The 15,641-nt window shown below is 28.9% G+C and overlaps 1 protein-coding gene and 1 long non-coding RNA gene across 4 annotated transcripts; one reads left to right on the top strand and one right to left on the bottom strand.

Annotated features, from left to right (window-relative positions):
* Positions 1-197: 197 nt before the first annotated feature.
* LOC111033266 (T-cell acute lymphocytic leukemia protein 1-like) lies at positions 198-11,211 on the bottom strand. Of its 3 annotated transcripts, none has more exons than XM_022313938.1 (3): positions 11,119-11,211; positions 2,702-3,069; positions 198-706 (listed from the first exon to the last, which is right to left on the bottom strand). In XM_022313938.1, exons 2-3 carry the CDS (start codon positions 3,037-3,039, stop codon positions 607-609), a joined length of 438 nt encoding a protein of 145 aa, XP_022169630.1. In that variant the 5' UTR covers positions 3,040-3,069; positions 11,119-11,211; the 3' UTR covers positions 198-606. The 3 variants fall into 3 exon arrangements, with proteins under 3 accessions (XP_022169630.1, XP_022169628.1, XP_022169629.1); XM_022313936.1 differs by lacking the exon at positions 11,119-11,211 and adding an exon at positions 5,168-5,248; XM_022313937.1 differs by lacking the exon at positions 11,119-11,211 and adding an exon at positions 4,804-5,094.
* Positions 8,987-9,674, top strand: LOC111033268. The gene is made up of 2 exons (XR_002604390.1): positions 8,987-9,170; positions 9,519-9,674. It is a non-coding gene; the product is annotated as an uncharacterized LOC111033268 (long non-coding RNA).
* Positions 11,212-15,641: the final 4,430 nt, after the last annotated feature.

Raw genomic sequence — 15,641 nt, 5'->3', positions numbered from 1 at the left:
ATTCTAAACATTTTTAATTTTTTTTTTTACCTATTTATTTGAAGTAATCTACAATCTATACATGTTCTTAGTATAATAAGTAGGTTTGATGGATGACAAGTAAGAATGATATGAATAATAAGATTAGGGAAGATACCCAGTGGTAACACCCTATAAGTGACAGAAATAACAATGAAAAAAGAAAGGGAGAAAAAAAATGACAATGTCAATAATAAATATATTGATAATTTATTTGAGGATTGGAGGTGTTACCTGGTAGCGACCTCCAGCACTTAATATTAATTAATTAATCATAAACATTGAGAGTAGGTGTAACTTTAAGTCGAGGTAACAAAGGTATTATGTTGTAACTGTTATAATTTATATGTAAGAATACTTCTATATGGCTAATCTACCTACGTCCTACCGGCTATGGCGTACGGCTTAAATCTTTGATTTTTAGAACATAAAAATTAATTATGCAGTCCAAACATAGTCGCAAGGACATTTATTTCCGTGCGTCTTTTCGCCTAGGCGTATTTAAATTACCTATATTATCATGTCGCATTATTATAGTAAAGTATCTAATGATGTACCTAATATTTTCTTTTGCCATACAAATTATAATTATAAATACACATTGTTGTCCATGCAGTCTTCATTATTATTGCTGAAATCTTGTTGATTCTCTTGCCATTCGAGGACACCACTTAAAAGGCGAATGTACCTGTATAATAATCATGAACAGTGTTATTAATAAATACATTTTAAATGTTTAAGTGGCATATCAATATCAAATATTATACACTTGTTCAAACTGCATTCTAACAAATGTACATCAGAAAAATATATTTTAATAATAATGTTATAGCCTTACATTATTCAGTGCTTTAGACGGCGAATACGAATTTAATAAGTGAGGGGGGGGGAGGTGGTCATTATATTTAAAAAAAAACTTAAATATATTTTGGTAATTTTAAATGTTTGTTAACACATTTAAATAATTTGCATGTTGTACAGGAATGGGTTTGAACCATAATCCCCCTCGTGTATACGGCTCTGCATAATATATTATATATTTATTTAAAAGTAAAATCATTCACCAGGAAAGGTGCATACACCTGCAAGCTCTTCACTATTTTTCATTTAATAATACATTTTATTCAAATATTCTGATTTTAAATTCTGAGCGAAGTGAATGTATTGATTTTACAATGATGTGTGTTTTTATATTTAATTAGATCAATTTTTATCGTTTTATTGTTATTACGGTTTCTTGCAGTGAAAGTGCTTCGATATTCACTGAATATTTGCTTAAGTATTTTCTATACACCATACAATTTTCAACATATTTTGTTAATGGAAATTAAAAAAAAATCGAGTGTAAATAAACAAAAATGTTTGATGAGTGTTTGATATTGAAAGTTCAAATTCAATCATGAAAGTTAGCAAATTATACTTAGTTAGAAATTCATAAAAATGTTTCTATTTATATCTAAGATTTAAGAATTTAATTCAAGATTTCATATAAGTTTGTTTACCTTTATCGAAAAAAAAAATATTTACCGGAAAGTTAAATTACATTTTTATGAGCGTTTGAAGTTGAAATTTTTACAATATTTATCAAAATGAAAATTGAAAATGTTTTTGTACTTAAAAATGTAAAAAATGTCTATAGCTAAGGATTGAAAATTTAAAACAAAGTTCCACTTAAGCATTTTTTTCCTCAAATAAAAAAAATCTAAAAAATATATGAATAGTTATTTTTTAGACATTTTAAGTTCAAATTTGGATAAGATTGCATACTAACACAAAGAATAACGTTTATCATTTGGTTCCAAAATAGCCCAATTTTTCATAGTTATGCTAAATATTTTTCCAGCAGCACTGATAATTTAAGAATAATTTATTGAACTTACCGGCTACCATATTAATAATATAAGTAATAACAATATAAAATATCCTAAACTGACATACCGTCTCTGCTCAAAATCGTTTTTCGTATACAATGTACAGCAAAGTGACATCCACCTACCCGCTTTTTTAAAGGTTAGATTGTATTTTATTTAAAGACCACATTTTCAAATTCTCGAGATTTTCTTTACTAAGGAGTGTCCTGTGGCGATAGAAACTTATGTTTTTAAAATGAGAAACCACCTATTTTAGTGTAATTGATTTTATTTAGTGGACAATTTTTTTTTAAACTCGAATGATGTTTTAATTAAGTGCATTTGAGATGCAGTTTTTTGGCTATTAAAATATTTAAATTAAAAGAACACTACTTGTTATCTCTGTCTTACAAAATATGTAAATCAAAGCAAAAACTGTTACCCACTGTTCGCGGGAAAGAACCCGGGAAATATAAGATGTTTGCATTCTTTCAGTATTCAACTGATTTCATAAATGGTTTTTCCCTATTTTATAAATTTATAATATATAGTAAATACCTATCTCTACATACAAGATACAAATTGGCTGTTTTCGAATTTCTAAAAGAAAATTGTTGTAAACCAAGGTTAATGAACAATTATAGTCATAACTCATAAATATGAAGTTAAAAAATACTGCACTGTAAGAATATCTGCATTCAATTTTGAATCGGTGCTACTGCCTTTGCAATTAATTAACATACTAGGTACATAACACTATTATTGTACGCAAAGTGTAGGTAATAATAATAAAAGATATAAAGGTACATTATTATTTATATTATACCACATACTTGATAGCCATCCTTAAAATTTCATTCTTTGATAATTTTTTATCGTGTGGGTGAGTGGGTACCAATTTACGAAGTTCTGCAAAGGCACCGGTGACGTTGTGTTGGCGCCAGCGTTCCCGGGAATTGGTTACGGTACACGGTTTTCGGGAATCTGGTACTGGGAACCGTCGGACCCCAGTCAATTGATTTATAGACAACACATCTTCATCGCCGGAAGTTAAGTCGTCTGAAGTTAAGTCACATTCTTCGTCTGATCCGAACAGCATGACGACCCGAGATGAAGACGAATCATCTCTTGTATCGTTCAATATTTGTTGGGTTTGTTGATTTTTTGGCATGATTGAAAAACTTAAATAAATCTAAACATACTAAAGCACAAAATGTTAGTTGAATATCGTCAGTAACTCATATATTTTTATCTTAAAATAAATATAATTGTATTGTTTTTGGTATCTATATGGTATGAAAATTTTAGCATTTCAATGTTTGTTGTTTCTTTTAAAACTTCTGGAGGTTAGGTCACATTTTTTTTAGTAAATTTATTAAGATTTAGTATGATATTTACATCTAAGTATCCAACCATTTAATGTGTTAATGAGTATGTTAAATTGTTAATATTACCGAGACACAATATTTTAATGTTAAAATCTCTATAAAGAAAAAAAATTTCTTATGAATTACTGAAATCGGCTATACATAAATCTAAAAAATGTCGATTGCAATATAATTTAACAAGAAAAACTGGGAAATGTGTACAATTATGTTTTTTTGTATGTGAATACCAAGACTTGGCCTATAAATATATATGATCAGTTTATAAACTAAACTTATTAATGATAAAAGTTAAAAAAGTATTTAATTTTCAAAACTCAAAGAAAAAAGTTTTGCGAAAAATATTTCAACTATATCTAAAGTTTTTTTTTTTAATTTCCTACTAAATAAATAATTGATAAGTGTGAAATTAAAACAATACAATACAACTTTATTTAAGTACTTTGGTGTAATAAAATATTGAACACATATTATTTACAGGTATACCTGCTATTATTACACAATTATATATTATACAGTTAACAATTGCAAATAGGTACAAACTTTTTTTAGATTCTGAGCGGAATGATATTATATTAGTTTTACAATTATGTGTTTCTTTTGTTTTTGTGTGTGTCTGTTAATCACCTATTTTGGGGCAGCAAAAATGCTTCGATTTTCTACTTCGGCGTCTTTTTTTGGAAGGAAAATGAATCTAGTTGGTACTTTCTACTTAAGTGAAAAGTAAAAATTCCTAGTGGTTTTCAAAAGCGTCAAGAAACCCTCTGAAAAATTAAGGGATAAAGTATGGCTTGTTACTCAAATTTAATACAAGATTCCTCAAAGTTTTTCTATCTTTAACAAAACTTTTAAGTTCCAATATTTACGATATTGGATATTCACCCTTAAATTAACAATTTATTATAATTTATTATTTTGTTGTAATTCCAATGTCTACCAAATGTTTATTTTATCGTTTTATTTAAGCACGTAGTACATGAAAAAATTAGATATTTGGACGAAAAATAACGACTTTAGTTATTTCGTTGTAATTCAAAAATATTAGTTGTGGGCACTTGAAACTAGAGAGTCTAAAAAACTAAATTAACAGAGTCTAAATAGTTTTTTACACACACTGACATTTCCAAATGCAATTTTTTCTGAAAAATTAATTTCACTATCTTTATTACTAATGTCTAATAATAAAAAAATTACTTTAATAGGAATGATATCATAAAATATACTTAGTAATATATGCTGACGACAGTGTTCGCTTAGAATTATTTTTTGTATACAATGATTGTATATCATTGTATTAAAATTTGACACACCCATTACAGTGGTCAGTGACCCTTACAACACCTATAATGTACGGCATAGAGGCATAGAATCTAACCAAGCTTATATAATATATTTTTTTGGAAGGACATTTATAAAATTTAAAACTCTAAATCTAAGTATAATAAGCTTAAATATTTAAAATACCAAGTCTAACTCTAATGATGTTAATTATTAACATTATTTTAATGTTAATTTTATATTTTTTAACAGTAATTTTCTAGAACACTCACTTGGGCTGACTGCTGTGTAAGTCAAGAAACGAAAACTCAACAAAGTTTTAGTATATCTTTATCCATAGACTATACCCGTATGTATTAACACAAAATACTTATTGTTTAAAATGTAATTGATAACAACATAATTATTACATTCAATTCAAGGTTGATTTTTTTTCTAATAGATATTTGCACATGAATATTTCACAGATTAATTCGGATAGGTACCAAAATAGTGAACTACCTATAAGTCTTATTAAGTTTTTTTGCAACATTTATAAAATGAATATTTTATTCTGATTCAGATTTGATAATAGGCAGTTTGCTGAACCTATTTTTATTTTATAAATTAATAAAAAAAATTTACAATTAAACTTACCCAAATAAAAATATTACAATATAATAATACTTATTGCACAATGCACTTCTTTCTACAACGCACTTTAGGAAACAAGTATTAAGTATTTCATTGAAGGGTGGAAATGCTTCTTGAAAAAGTTAGGGGATGCAAGTTGTCAACGCCCTCTTATATTTCAATAACCAACCAGTGGTTAATACCAATCTCCCACCCTTAAAATACATACCACCCACAATGTTCACCCCATACACAGCCATGATACTTAACAGTTGATAATAATATATTGTACTGTTTTTTTTTTTTGCGATAATGGTAACTATTTATAAACTTATAAGTTATTACTAATCATTTATTGTAAATTTGTTATTTGTGTACATAATATAGAGATAATTACTAAATTATGTCATCATATTGTCATATATACTTATGTACGAGGCCACAAGGATGGGATATATGGTATGTATAAATATAAGATCTTTAAACTTGATTACATTTGAGAAGTGTTTTCAGTTTCATATATTATGTTATAATATTATGGGATGTTTAAGATGAAACCTAACCCCTGGACAGTGGCTACCGGCTATGTAACCGATATTGCAAATAAGTATAAGTATTATATAAATTATAAAGATTGATAAATTGAATCACTAATCATAGTTTCTTCCACCCTTATTTTTTCCTTTAATAATAATTAATTCATTCATATTCTGATTTTAAAATGTCCAAGTATTTTACTTAAGGAACATATTTTAAAATACTTATATATTTATACATGTAAGGAGTGCCCAGTGGTGGCATATGAACTGTATAGACACTAGGTAATAGGTATAACGAATAACCTAAAATTTAGTTCATTTCATATTCATATTAAGTTCTTCGATATATTTTTATTATTATAGGATAAGATTCGAAGATTTTATACAATTTCAACAATTTATATGTTTTTTTTAGGTATATTGAGAATTAAGGTCACTGTGAAAATATTTTAAATGTACCTATATGGACCCATCTATCCCTATTCTGTAGGTACGCCTATATTATATACGTGTGTTAATATTGATCCAAAAGTCAATAGATAACAATAACTAGTTCTTGATTCTCTTAGTGCAATTTTTTTGATACCTGTACTAATGTTAATGATTATCGCAATATGTCAATATATATAATTGCCTCCTTTTTAATTTACTAACAAAATAATGCCAAAAAAGTTTAATATTTTAAAACAATTAAGTTACTATTATTTATATAATATTGAGATAAGGCCTATGGAATTTACTTGTGGGTGGAAGTTGAAGGTGGACATTTTGAAAAATAAAAATATATTATCAATAAAACATTAATTAGTAGTATTGAGTGATTGTTATTGGATTTGGATTATAGCTATCCATAAAAAGTTTGAAAAATAAAAAATGTTCTATTGTAATTTTCTGTTTATTTTTTAACTAAAATAATTACTTTCATTCATTCATTAAAAATTATTTTTTCAGTATTATAAATAAGTCTGCAACTCCCATATTATAAAATAAACTGTATTTTCAAATTTACGAACACATTTTTTTTAAATTCTAAAATCAAACAATTTGTCAATTACGACTTACCTATGAAAATGGGGGCGGTTATAATATATAACCAAGTACAGTATTACTTTAAAAAAAAACTGTACTAAAATATTTATACTAGGGTGGTAAAGTATCGAGCCTAATGTGTACTTGGGTACGTAATATAAAAATGATGACGACAGTAAAATACCTTCACGTCATATTCTGTAGATTAAAATATTCTAATTTTAAGTTACTAAATAAAAAAAACGAATCTGATTAAAATTAAATACTACTAAATACTTATTAGCTCATAGGTTACCAACATTATATATTTATATAAGTGTGACATAACAAAAGACGAGATACCCCTTTATAGGAGAAATATTGTATAACTGTAAAAGTAGATAGGTTAGGTACATAATACATGCATTAATACGCAAATGGCATACCTAGTTAAAGACGTCGTAGGTATAGCACTTGAAGAATTAAGATTCACATAATATCAAGTACCCTGTACTTATAATACATTATGCATCATACGATTTTACATAATATAGATCCAATAAGATTTACTCGCGTATTCAGTTTATATAACCCCGATAACCTATAGGTACTTATAAAAGTATAGTAAATATAATGTATATTAGCTGCATATTTGATATTATTATGGTATTATGTACTCTAGACAATAAAATATATGATGCAGAGTTCATACTTCATAGATTATTATATTTACTTGGGATTTGAATATTTGATAATTGTATAAGTGCATAGAGTATAAACTGAGTCAGTTAGATTTATATTTATTTTATGGACTATATACATATGTATATTTAATAGGTATATATATGTGACTAAGTACAAGTACCTACCTACATGACCACATACCTATACACGAGATCACACTTCATGTATTATATTACTGTTTATATCTCAGTGGGTGAAATAATCGAAGTGAAATAATAGGTAGATATAGGTTTGCGGTATGCCTATAAATAATATAACTGTATAGAAATAGGTGCAATATGCTATAGCAAAGAATAGGGTAGGTAATATAATATGACCATAAGCAAAATAATGAAAGTAAGCCTCATTATGAAGTATGAAGTAATTGTGTTATCACATGGCCGTCTGATATATTAACAATGAATAATGAATTTATTCGAGTTCGAATGTTTTGAATACTTAAACATACTTATGTAGACCATATTTTCAAATTCATGAGATTTTTCATACTACTCAAGGGTGTTTTACGGAGACACGAACTTCTATTTTTCAAAGAGAATCCCCATTTTCTACTGTAAATTACTTAGTAGGTAGATCATTTTTCTGAACACGTTGACGTATTAAAATTAAAAGTTGAAAGAGTAGTTTTTGAATTACTAACAAAAAATAATTGGTCCATGATAATAGGTTTGAAAGATATAATGGCCATGGTGATTTGAAAATTATAGTAACTAATACGAATTGTCAATTAGCATATTTTATAATTTGTAAAAATGGTCCAAGAAGGTACCTATAATAAACACTAATACATCCAATATTACATATTATATTTTTGTAAAAACATTTTAATAACTGAAAAGCTACTCGCTGAATTTTGAATTATGTACGAACAAATTATCTACTAAATTAATTACAGTAAAAAATAAGTGTTCTCATTTGAACAACATAAGAGTTTGTTACGTCACAAGGCATTCCTAAAATAGTAGTACAAAAAATTCAAGAATTTAAAAATATGATCTTAAAATTTAAGTACATTAAAAAAATTACAAAAATAAGAATTTGAAAAAATTCATTATTAAATGGAAAAATTAGGGTGAGCATGTTTGGTGAATCACGTTGTATCGCAGGTAAAAGGTACATTACATTTATAATATTTGTATATGTAGTATGTACTAATAATTCATGTATAAAGAAGAATCAAAATTCAAAACATACATCAGGTATTCTATGACCCAAAACAGATTCAGTAATCTGGCTATGTAATAAATATAGAGAGAGAATTATTTAATCAGCTTATTTTCGATAATGATATTTTATATTTGCATTGTTATGGACTCATGGATTCCTAAAAACCATATCTATACTAACATGATTAAATGACATCCCAGGGTTATTATTAAAACAACAACATGTTTTTGTAACATAATAATAAATTGGGATCGCGATTATATATTATAGTATTTTTTATGTTAATAATTTAATATGTATACCTATATAATATAATAGAAGGATTTATTTAGTCGTAGTAATTGGTGGCTTCGATCAATCAAATGTATCGAATAGCGTAATAGGTCATAAAAATAGTGCCTCTCCAAATCTCGCATACTATAATTTATTATAAGTGCCACTCAAATGCGAATTACGATCTAGCTATACGCATTTACGAAAACAGCGTTCACCTACGAAAACAACAAGAAGGGCGTTGGCTAAATTGTTAGACCTCTGGTCTAGGAAAAGAGAAGACACCATGTTTAAAAGTGAGTCCGCAGTACAGTATTTTTAGATGTACCATAGGTCTTGGCCGTTGAATACTTGAGTCCTGATGAGCACCTTCACTCCACACAACTTGTACAATTTCATTTATAAACCTTTTTTTTACTTGATAAACAACTATTTTATTTCAACAGCTGGAAGTTAATTCTAAAGTTAATTTAGACACTTCTGACTTCACTATAAAATTATTAATATCTAGGTCACTGACAGAGTCACACCCAACAGCATCTAAATATAAGCGAACCTATACAGTTAAAAAAATATATTTTACACATTTTAGTTTTAATGATGAGATTTTGCTCTATCGTTTATTTTTAACTTTGATTTTACAGGACTTCTTGTGGACCCTTTGATGACTGCTAAACTTTAGTGATGCTCATTATGCGGGGTTTGGCAGCTTTTGTCTTAACGGCTTATTTTGAACTTGGTTAACTATAAGACTTATAGCTCCTGTAACTATTAAATCTTATGTTTATTATTGATATTTTTACTGCGGCTACGGTTATTAGTTTTTTCGTTAACCGTGATCTTGGCGCAGTGCCTATAATAATATATAGGTACATAAACATAATATGTATATGTAAAAACATACCAACCAAAACAATAACCGAATACTATGACCATAGACTATAATGTATTAGTCATTATTGGTCTTATAATTATATGCAATAAATATATTATGCTTCCTGCTTGTGCATGCAATCGGCTCCAAAAGTCATTAAATTTACCAAGACATCACGACGATCGTAGCCATGCAAATTATTGACTTTCACGTTAGTATATAACAATATAACAATATAACTACTGTATTCTATTTGCTGTGTCCGTGTGGACTAATCGATAGTATAAGGGGAGGTGTGCCTGAAGGCTGCAGCGGAAGACGATTTTTCGACCTCTGTGTTATGATGTTTTCGGAATTTCAAAATTATCATTATTTGATAAAACACTAGCATTTTAAGATCGTTCGCAAATAGCTGGTAATTATACAATATTTGAAGCAACCATACCTTCATCCATAATAAATATTGCAAACAACAACGATGATACATATTATCAGATTATATTTTTTCCATTCACTCATGTGGTTTTCGATTGTCGCACACAAATCTTTGAATGCCTCATCTGTCAATAAACAATATGTACTGGAAATTATTTTAAATGCCACTCAGAAAATCAAACATTGATAGGTCAACCAGATAATAATATGTGCAGATCAGACTTCAAGAGCTATTGATTGATCTGAGGAGCCAGCTGACGCTCCCGAGTCCCGGGATACCGAGTACCGACCGTATCTGAGCCTCTAGCGTGTAGACTTCCAATGTAGTATTTGAAGGGCAACATATTTTCCCCCCTCCTAAAAAAATTTTTTTCTTAAAAATGTAAGGTTCAACTACTATTATGTGGTATACGTGTAGTTTAGCTTGGAAAAGATTTTTTGGATTTTTTTTTTATTTCAATATGTTATAAGAACAACGGTGCATTCAGAATTAGTTGGACTTAGTTTCAAAGTTATAACTTTTTGAAGTCCACGAGTACATATTCCCACCCGTCGGGGACTTTTTAATTAATTAATTTTATTAACAATAAAATAAATAGTAAGATAGGAAGGCAGTTTCTGATTCCATCAAAATTACGGATACAAATAAATAAATGAGATAAAATTCAGAAGGTTAGGTATTCATTTAGTATATTATGTGGCCTACTGTACCGCATGACCTACAGTATATTGGGCGTTTGTTTAGGATTTCCAGTCAAATTAAAAATCATTAAATTATGTAATTTTATTATTATTAATTAATTAGTAGTATTAGTAATAGGTCCACATACTAAACGAATTCCGAAGGTTATAATAATAATTAAAATATATAATATAAATGTATTTATTTTTTGATACAATTTATATATAACAATAGTATGTCAAGATAAACTTACCTTTAAATGGACTAAACAATTTGCCGCCCCAAGCAACATGAGTACACTTGCCTTCCCCTAAATACGTGAATAATTGAAACATTTTTGGTGAAAAGTTAAAACTCTTAGTATAATTAATAATTAATTTAAAAATTGGAATTTCTATAATTAATTTAATGACATATTAAAATATATTAATGTATTTATATTTTATAAATAAAAATGAAAATAAATTATTTTTTATAGAATAATTGTTTGTCTGGTTTTTTTTCATTGATCTGTTCACCCTAATTATACTAGAATTATACTATATCCTGTAAAAGCCAGGCTAGTTTTATAAAAAAAAAAAATTAAGAATTAAATTTTGTGTATAATTAATAATCATAGATTGGATCGAAATTTAAACGAACTCTAAACTAACTCTAAACTAACTCTAGTGAATCACTCTGTATACTAAATTACTAACACAATTTAGGTACAAAGTAATTAACAGTTGTATTGACAGTATTATGTACAGAGTAATCAGCTATATACCTACCGAATTGCACAGCGTATGGCACAGTGCGCACACGCTGCAGCATCTGTTATATCAAAGATCAAACACTAAGATAAAACCATAATTTTATGTTTAATATGTGTATAACTGGTGTATAATTACGTACAAAATTGCAGTGATGATAACAACAAATATTTTTTCTTCACTAACCGTCTGTACTTAACCTAACTGCCGACGTAGCTGTTGTTTGCCTTTTGCAATTTAGCCCGTAGCCGAGCACATATAGGTACTACTCGCGATAGTCGATACTAAGCAGTACATATACAGGGTGATTCTCCAAGCATGCTCACCCCCTTTTTTGTTCAATAATGCAGTTATTTAAAATTTGATTTTTTTAAATTCTTAAATATACTTTAAGACCATATTTTCAAATTCTTGAGATTATCAGTACTACATTATTAAAGAGTGTCCTGTGGAGATAAAAACTTCTATTTTTCAAACAAGTCCCCCCCCCCCCGCCTCTCATTCAATATTACAAATTATACAGTAGATAATATTTTATGGATTATTACGAGTAGTTTTTGAGTTATTTAACTTTGTGTATGAAGGATAAAAAGTCCATAGCGTAATGAATTTATAAAAAATGGAGGCAATGGTGATTTGAAAATAGTAGTCATTATAATATTAAACTATCGATAGTAATAATTTGAAACAGGGTCCAAGTATAAAAAACACTTGATCCAATTTTACGTCCATTTTATATTTACCTATGAAAAACCAGTTTTAAGGACTATTATCCTTAATACAATCATTTTATAATAACCAAGAAACTACTGATTCGAATTTTGAATGCGGTACCTATATCAAAATGTTCAAAAAAATTATTTATTAATTAATTTACAGTAAAAGAGGGGAGTTATCATTTGAAAAACAGAAGTTTGTATCACTACATTACAGGGCACTCCTTAAGTAGCACAAACATATTCAAGAATTTGAAAATATGGTCTCTGAGTATATATTTAAAACTTCCAAAAATCAGAATTTGAGGGAATTCAGGAAAAAATGGGGGTGATCATGCTTGGTGAATCACCCTGCATAGATTATAAACTATAATTCTATATTCAAGGGCTGGGGTAGTGGGGTTAATACGACCGAGGGACTTCCGCACGTGCGCAGGACGACGACGACGATGATGGTGATCGAGCGGTGAGCGGCGGCCACGCTCCAACTTCAGTGCGATAACGCCGCGCCGTCGCACAGTTAGTTCCCTGCGCGCGCACGTCATATTATATACCACCGGCTTATATCGGTGACCCGTTCTCGAGGATAAAAAGTCGTATAACAATAATAATAATAATAATAATAATAATAATAATATTAGAATCGAGTGCCCGAGCAGGCGTCGGCCGTGGGTCCTGCTCTACGGCGATAATCCACAGCCGTTATTGTATTATATATATTATTATTAGTAGTATAACAGCGGCCAAAGGACGAAAAAACTCGACTCCATTACGCGCGCCACTGGTCGCAGTAATTGTTAAATCATTTTATCGTGTGCGTGCGCCCGAGCCAGTTTACGAGTATTATTTAGCCATCGTAAAGTCGGAGGCGGCGCGTGCCGAAATCAATTTCTCGTAATGTGATATCATTTTAAGCGAAATAAGCTAAATGCGTGCGGGTGCGATATAACAATAATATGTTTTCGGTTTAAATAACGTTTACGGTTAGGGGATGTGTGCCTCTGACTATATTGGGATTTCAAGATAATTTGTTGGTGTGGACATATAGGGGACTACTCTATTGGTGTTTTTTGATTTTTTCACAACTTTTTGTCTGCAATCTAATATAATATATTTGTATTACTCAAAGCTCCCTCATTCAATTTGTTTTCGTATTTCTGTATCTTTTCTAGTCAGTAGTTGAATAAGTCTTTTATAATATTATGTAAGCAATCCAATGATGTGTAAGACGTTGGTAGGTACTAGACATTAATATATTGCGGCATTAAGGTGTGCACACTACACACACTTAGCAGCGGTATACCGCACGGTATGTTATTTGTGTGGTTTGGTACTGTAGGTTATACCTGCAGTCATACAGGTTTAGGTTGCACAATGGTGCGATATCCGATATTGCAGGTGTGCGTGGTACAAACTCACGATACTAAAACAAAAACGTTTTGTTTTTTCCTATCACACATTTTTCTGAATGACTAGAACCGAGTAAGTTGAGTACATCATAAATGGTTTAAGTAATGGCCGTTTTAAATATGGTAAGTTTAATATTATACCAATAAGTTTAAAGTTATGCATCGCTGATCCGGCTTTTATCATATATGGTGCGGCGTCGCTAAATAACAATAAAACATTATTGTGTTCGACTCCTTGAGGCCAAATTAAATTCATAGATCTATCAAAGAGTTGAGTCATTGTTGTACTATTTTTTTTTTTTTAATGTTCACAGTTAACAAACATGACTTTACTAGGCACTTCAGAATCAAGTACAGCCACAATAACATTGGCTATATAGCGGCCGTCTATATCCGCGGTCTCATATCGATTGATACCCTGAACATTTTACTATTAAAGACCTCGGATTGTATTTTAGTTGAAGTTTTTTTAAAAATATCATCTACATAATTTTTCCTTAAGGTCGATTCGTTGGGGATATTTTTAAAAGTATACTTCTCTAAAAACTCTTTAAATTTAAAGTTATTTACCTAGTTTTTACTTTCCGCAACGAGTTATAGCCGTCCGTATAATAAAGTGTTATGGTTATAATATACTTAAATTATTATAAATATGCCACTAAATCTAGAAATTATCTATATATATATTTATATGCTCAAAAATGTCAAATATGCAAAAAAAGTTTGTCTATTTGTAATATAGACTTCGTAAATCAAATTTATATCAGACTTCGGTGTAATTCTGATTGCACGAAAAAAATATGCTACCGAAGTCATGAACATCTGAGCCCTAGTAATGACTATAAGCAATTATAAAATATCATCATTCAAAATATTATTTTAATTTATCCTAACCCGCTCTCTAATACTCATAGATAAAACTAATAAAAGCATGATACAAATATTTTAGAAAGAATGGAAAATATAATATACCTACAGAGAAGCTGAATTACCAGACGTTGCTCGGAAAAAAATGAGATTGTTTAACTTCTTTTTGGTGTAACCTATAAACTTCTTTAAGAATTGGGCTATCAAATACAAAAATAATTTTTCAAATCCGACCGGGAATTTCAGAAATTACCTTCACCATACATATGAAATATGAATGCCATAATGCCTACTTCTTTATAAGAATAAAAACAATAATTGCTACAGACATAAAATAATTTATAATTTATGCAATGAATATAATATCTATTATCTACCAAATATAATATAGATAAATAATGATATTATTATGTATTGTGTTTACTATAATTCATAATAATAGGTAATAACTAATAACCAATATATTGTTTAGAGTGTTTACTGTTAAGACACCTGTCAGCATTTTGATAATTCGTGTCGTACATACGCATACGTCATTAAATGTTTTTATATTAGATTAGTGATTACGATTATCGATTATCTACATAGCTCGTAGGCCATGACAATTGTGCAACTTTATAATATACACCGTTTGTATGTACTAAAATAAATGTATTATGTATATTTTAATACTTAATTGTTAATAAGTTCTATTGTTAGTATTGTTACTTATATATAGTGTATACACTGCGGAGGGGGTATATTGGTGGTAAAGGATCCTCCCATGACCTTTTTTTATGCATAATATTAGTGTGGGGGGGGGGGGGCACTACCCTGCGATTTACCTTAAAAATAATGAATAACCTATATCTAATTATGCAGTAGCATGTAGTGAATTCTTTATTATTAACCAATGGTTATTTTCAGACTGCATTCAGTGTGCATTAAATATACTTGTTGCGACCCACAATTGAATATTATATAGATACAATAATATATAACCAGTTGGCCAAGTACTGGAGGCAATTATGAAAATTAATTTGAAAAAGTAAT

The sequence above is a fragment of the Myzus persicae genome, unplaced genomic scaffold, assembly GCF_001856785.1.
Source record: "Myzus persicae strain clone G006 unplaced genomic scaffold, MPER_G0061.0, whole genome shotgun sequence".
NCBI classification, from domain to species: Eukaryota; Metazoa; Arthropoda; class Insecta; order Hemiptera; family Aphididae; genus Myzus; species Myzus persicae.
Note: the sequence above shows the minus strand (reverse complement) of the source record. Positions and strands in the feature narration are given on the sequence as shown.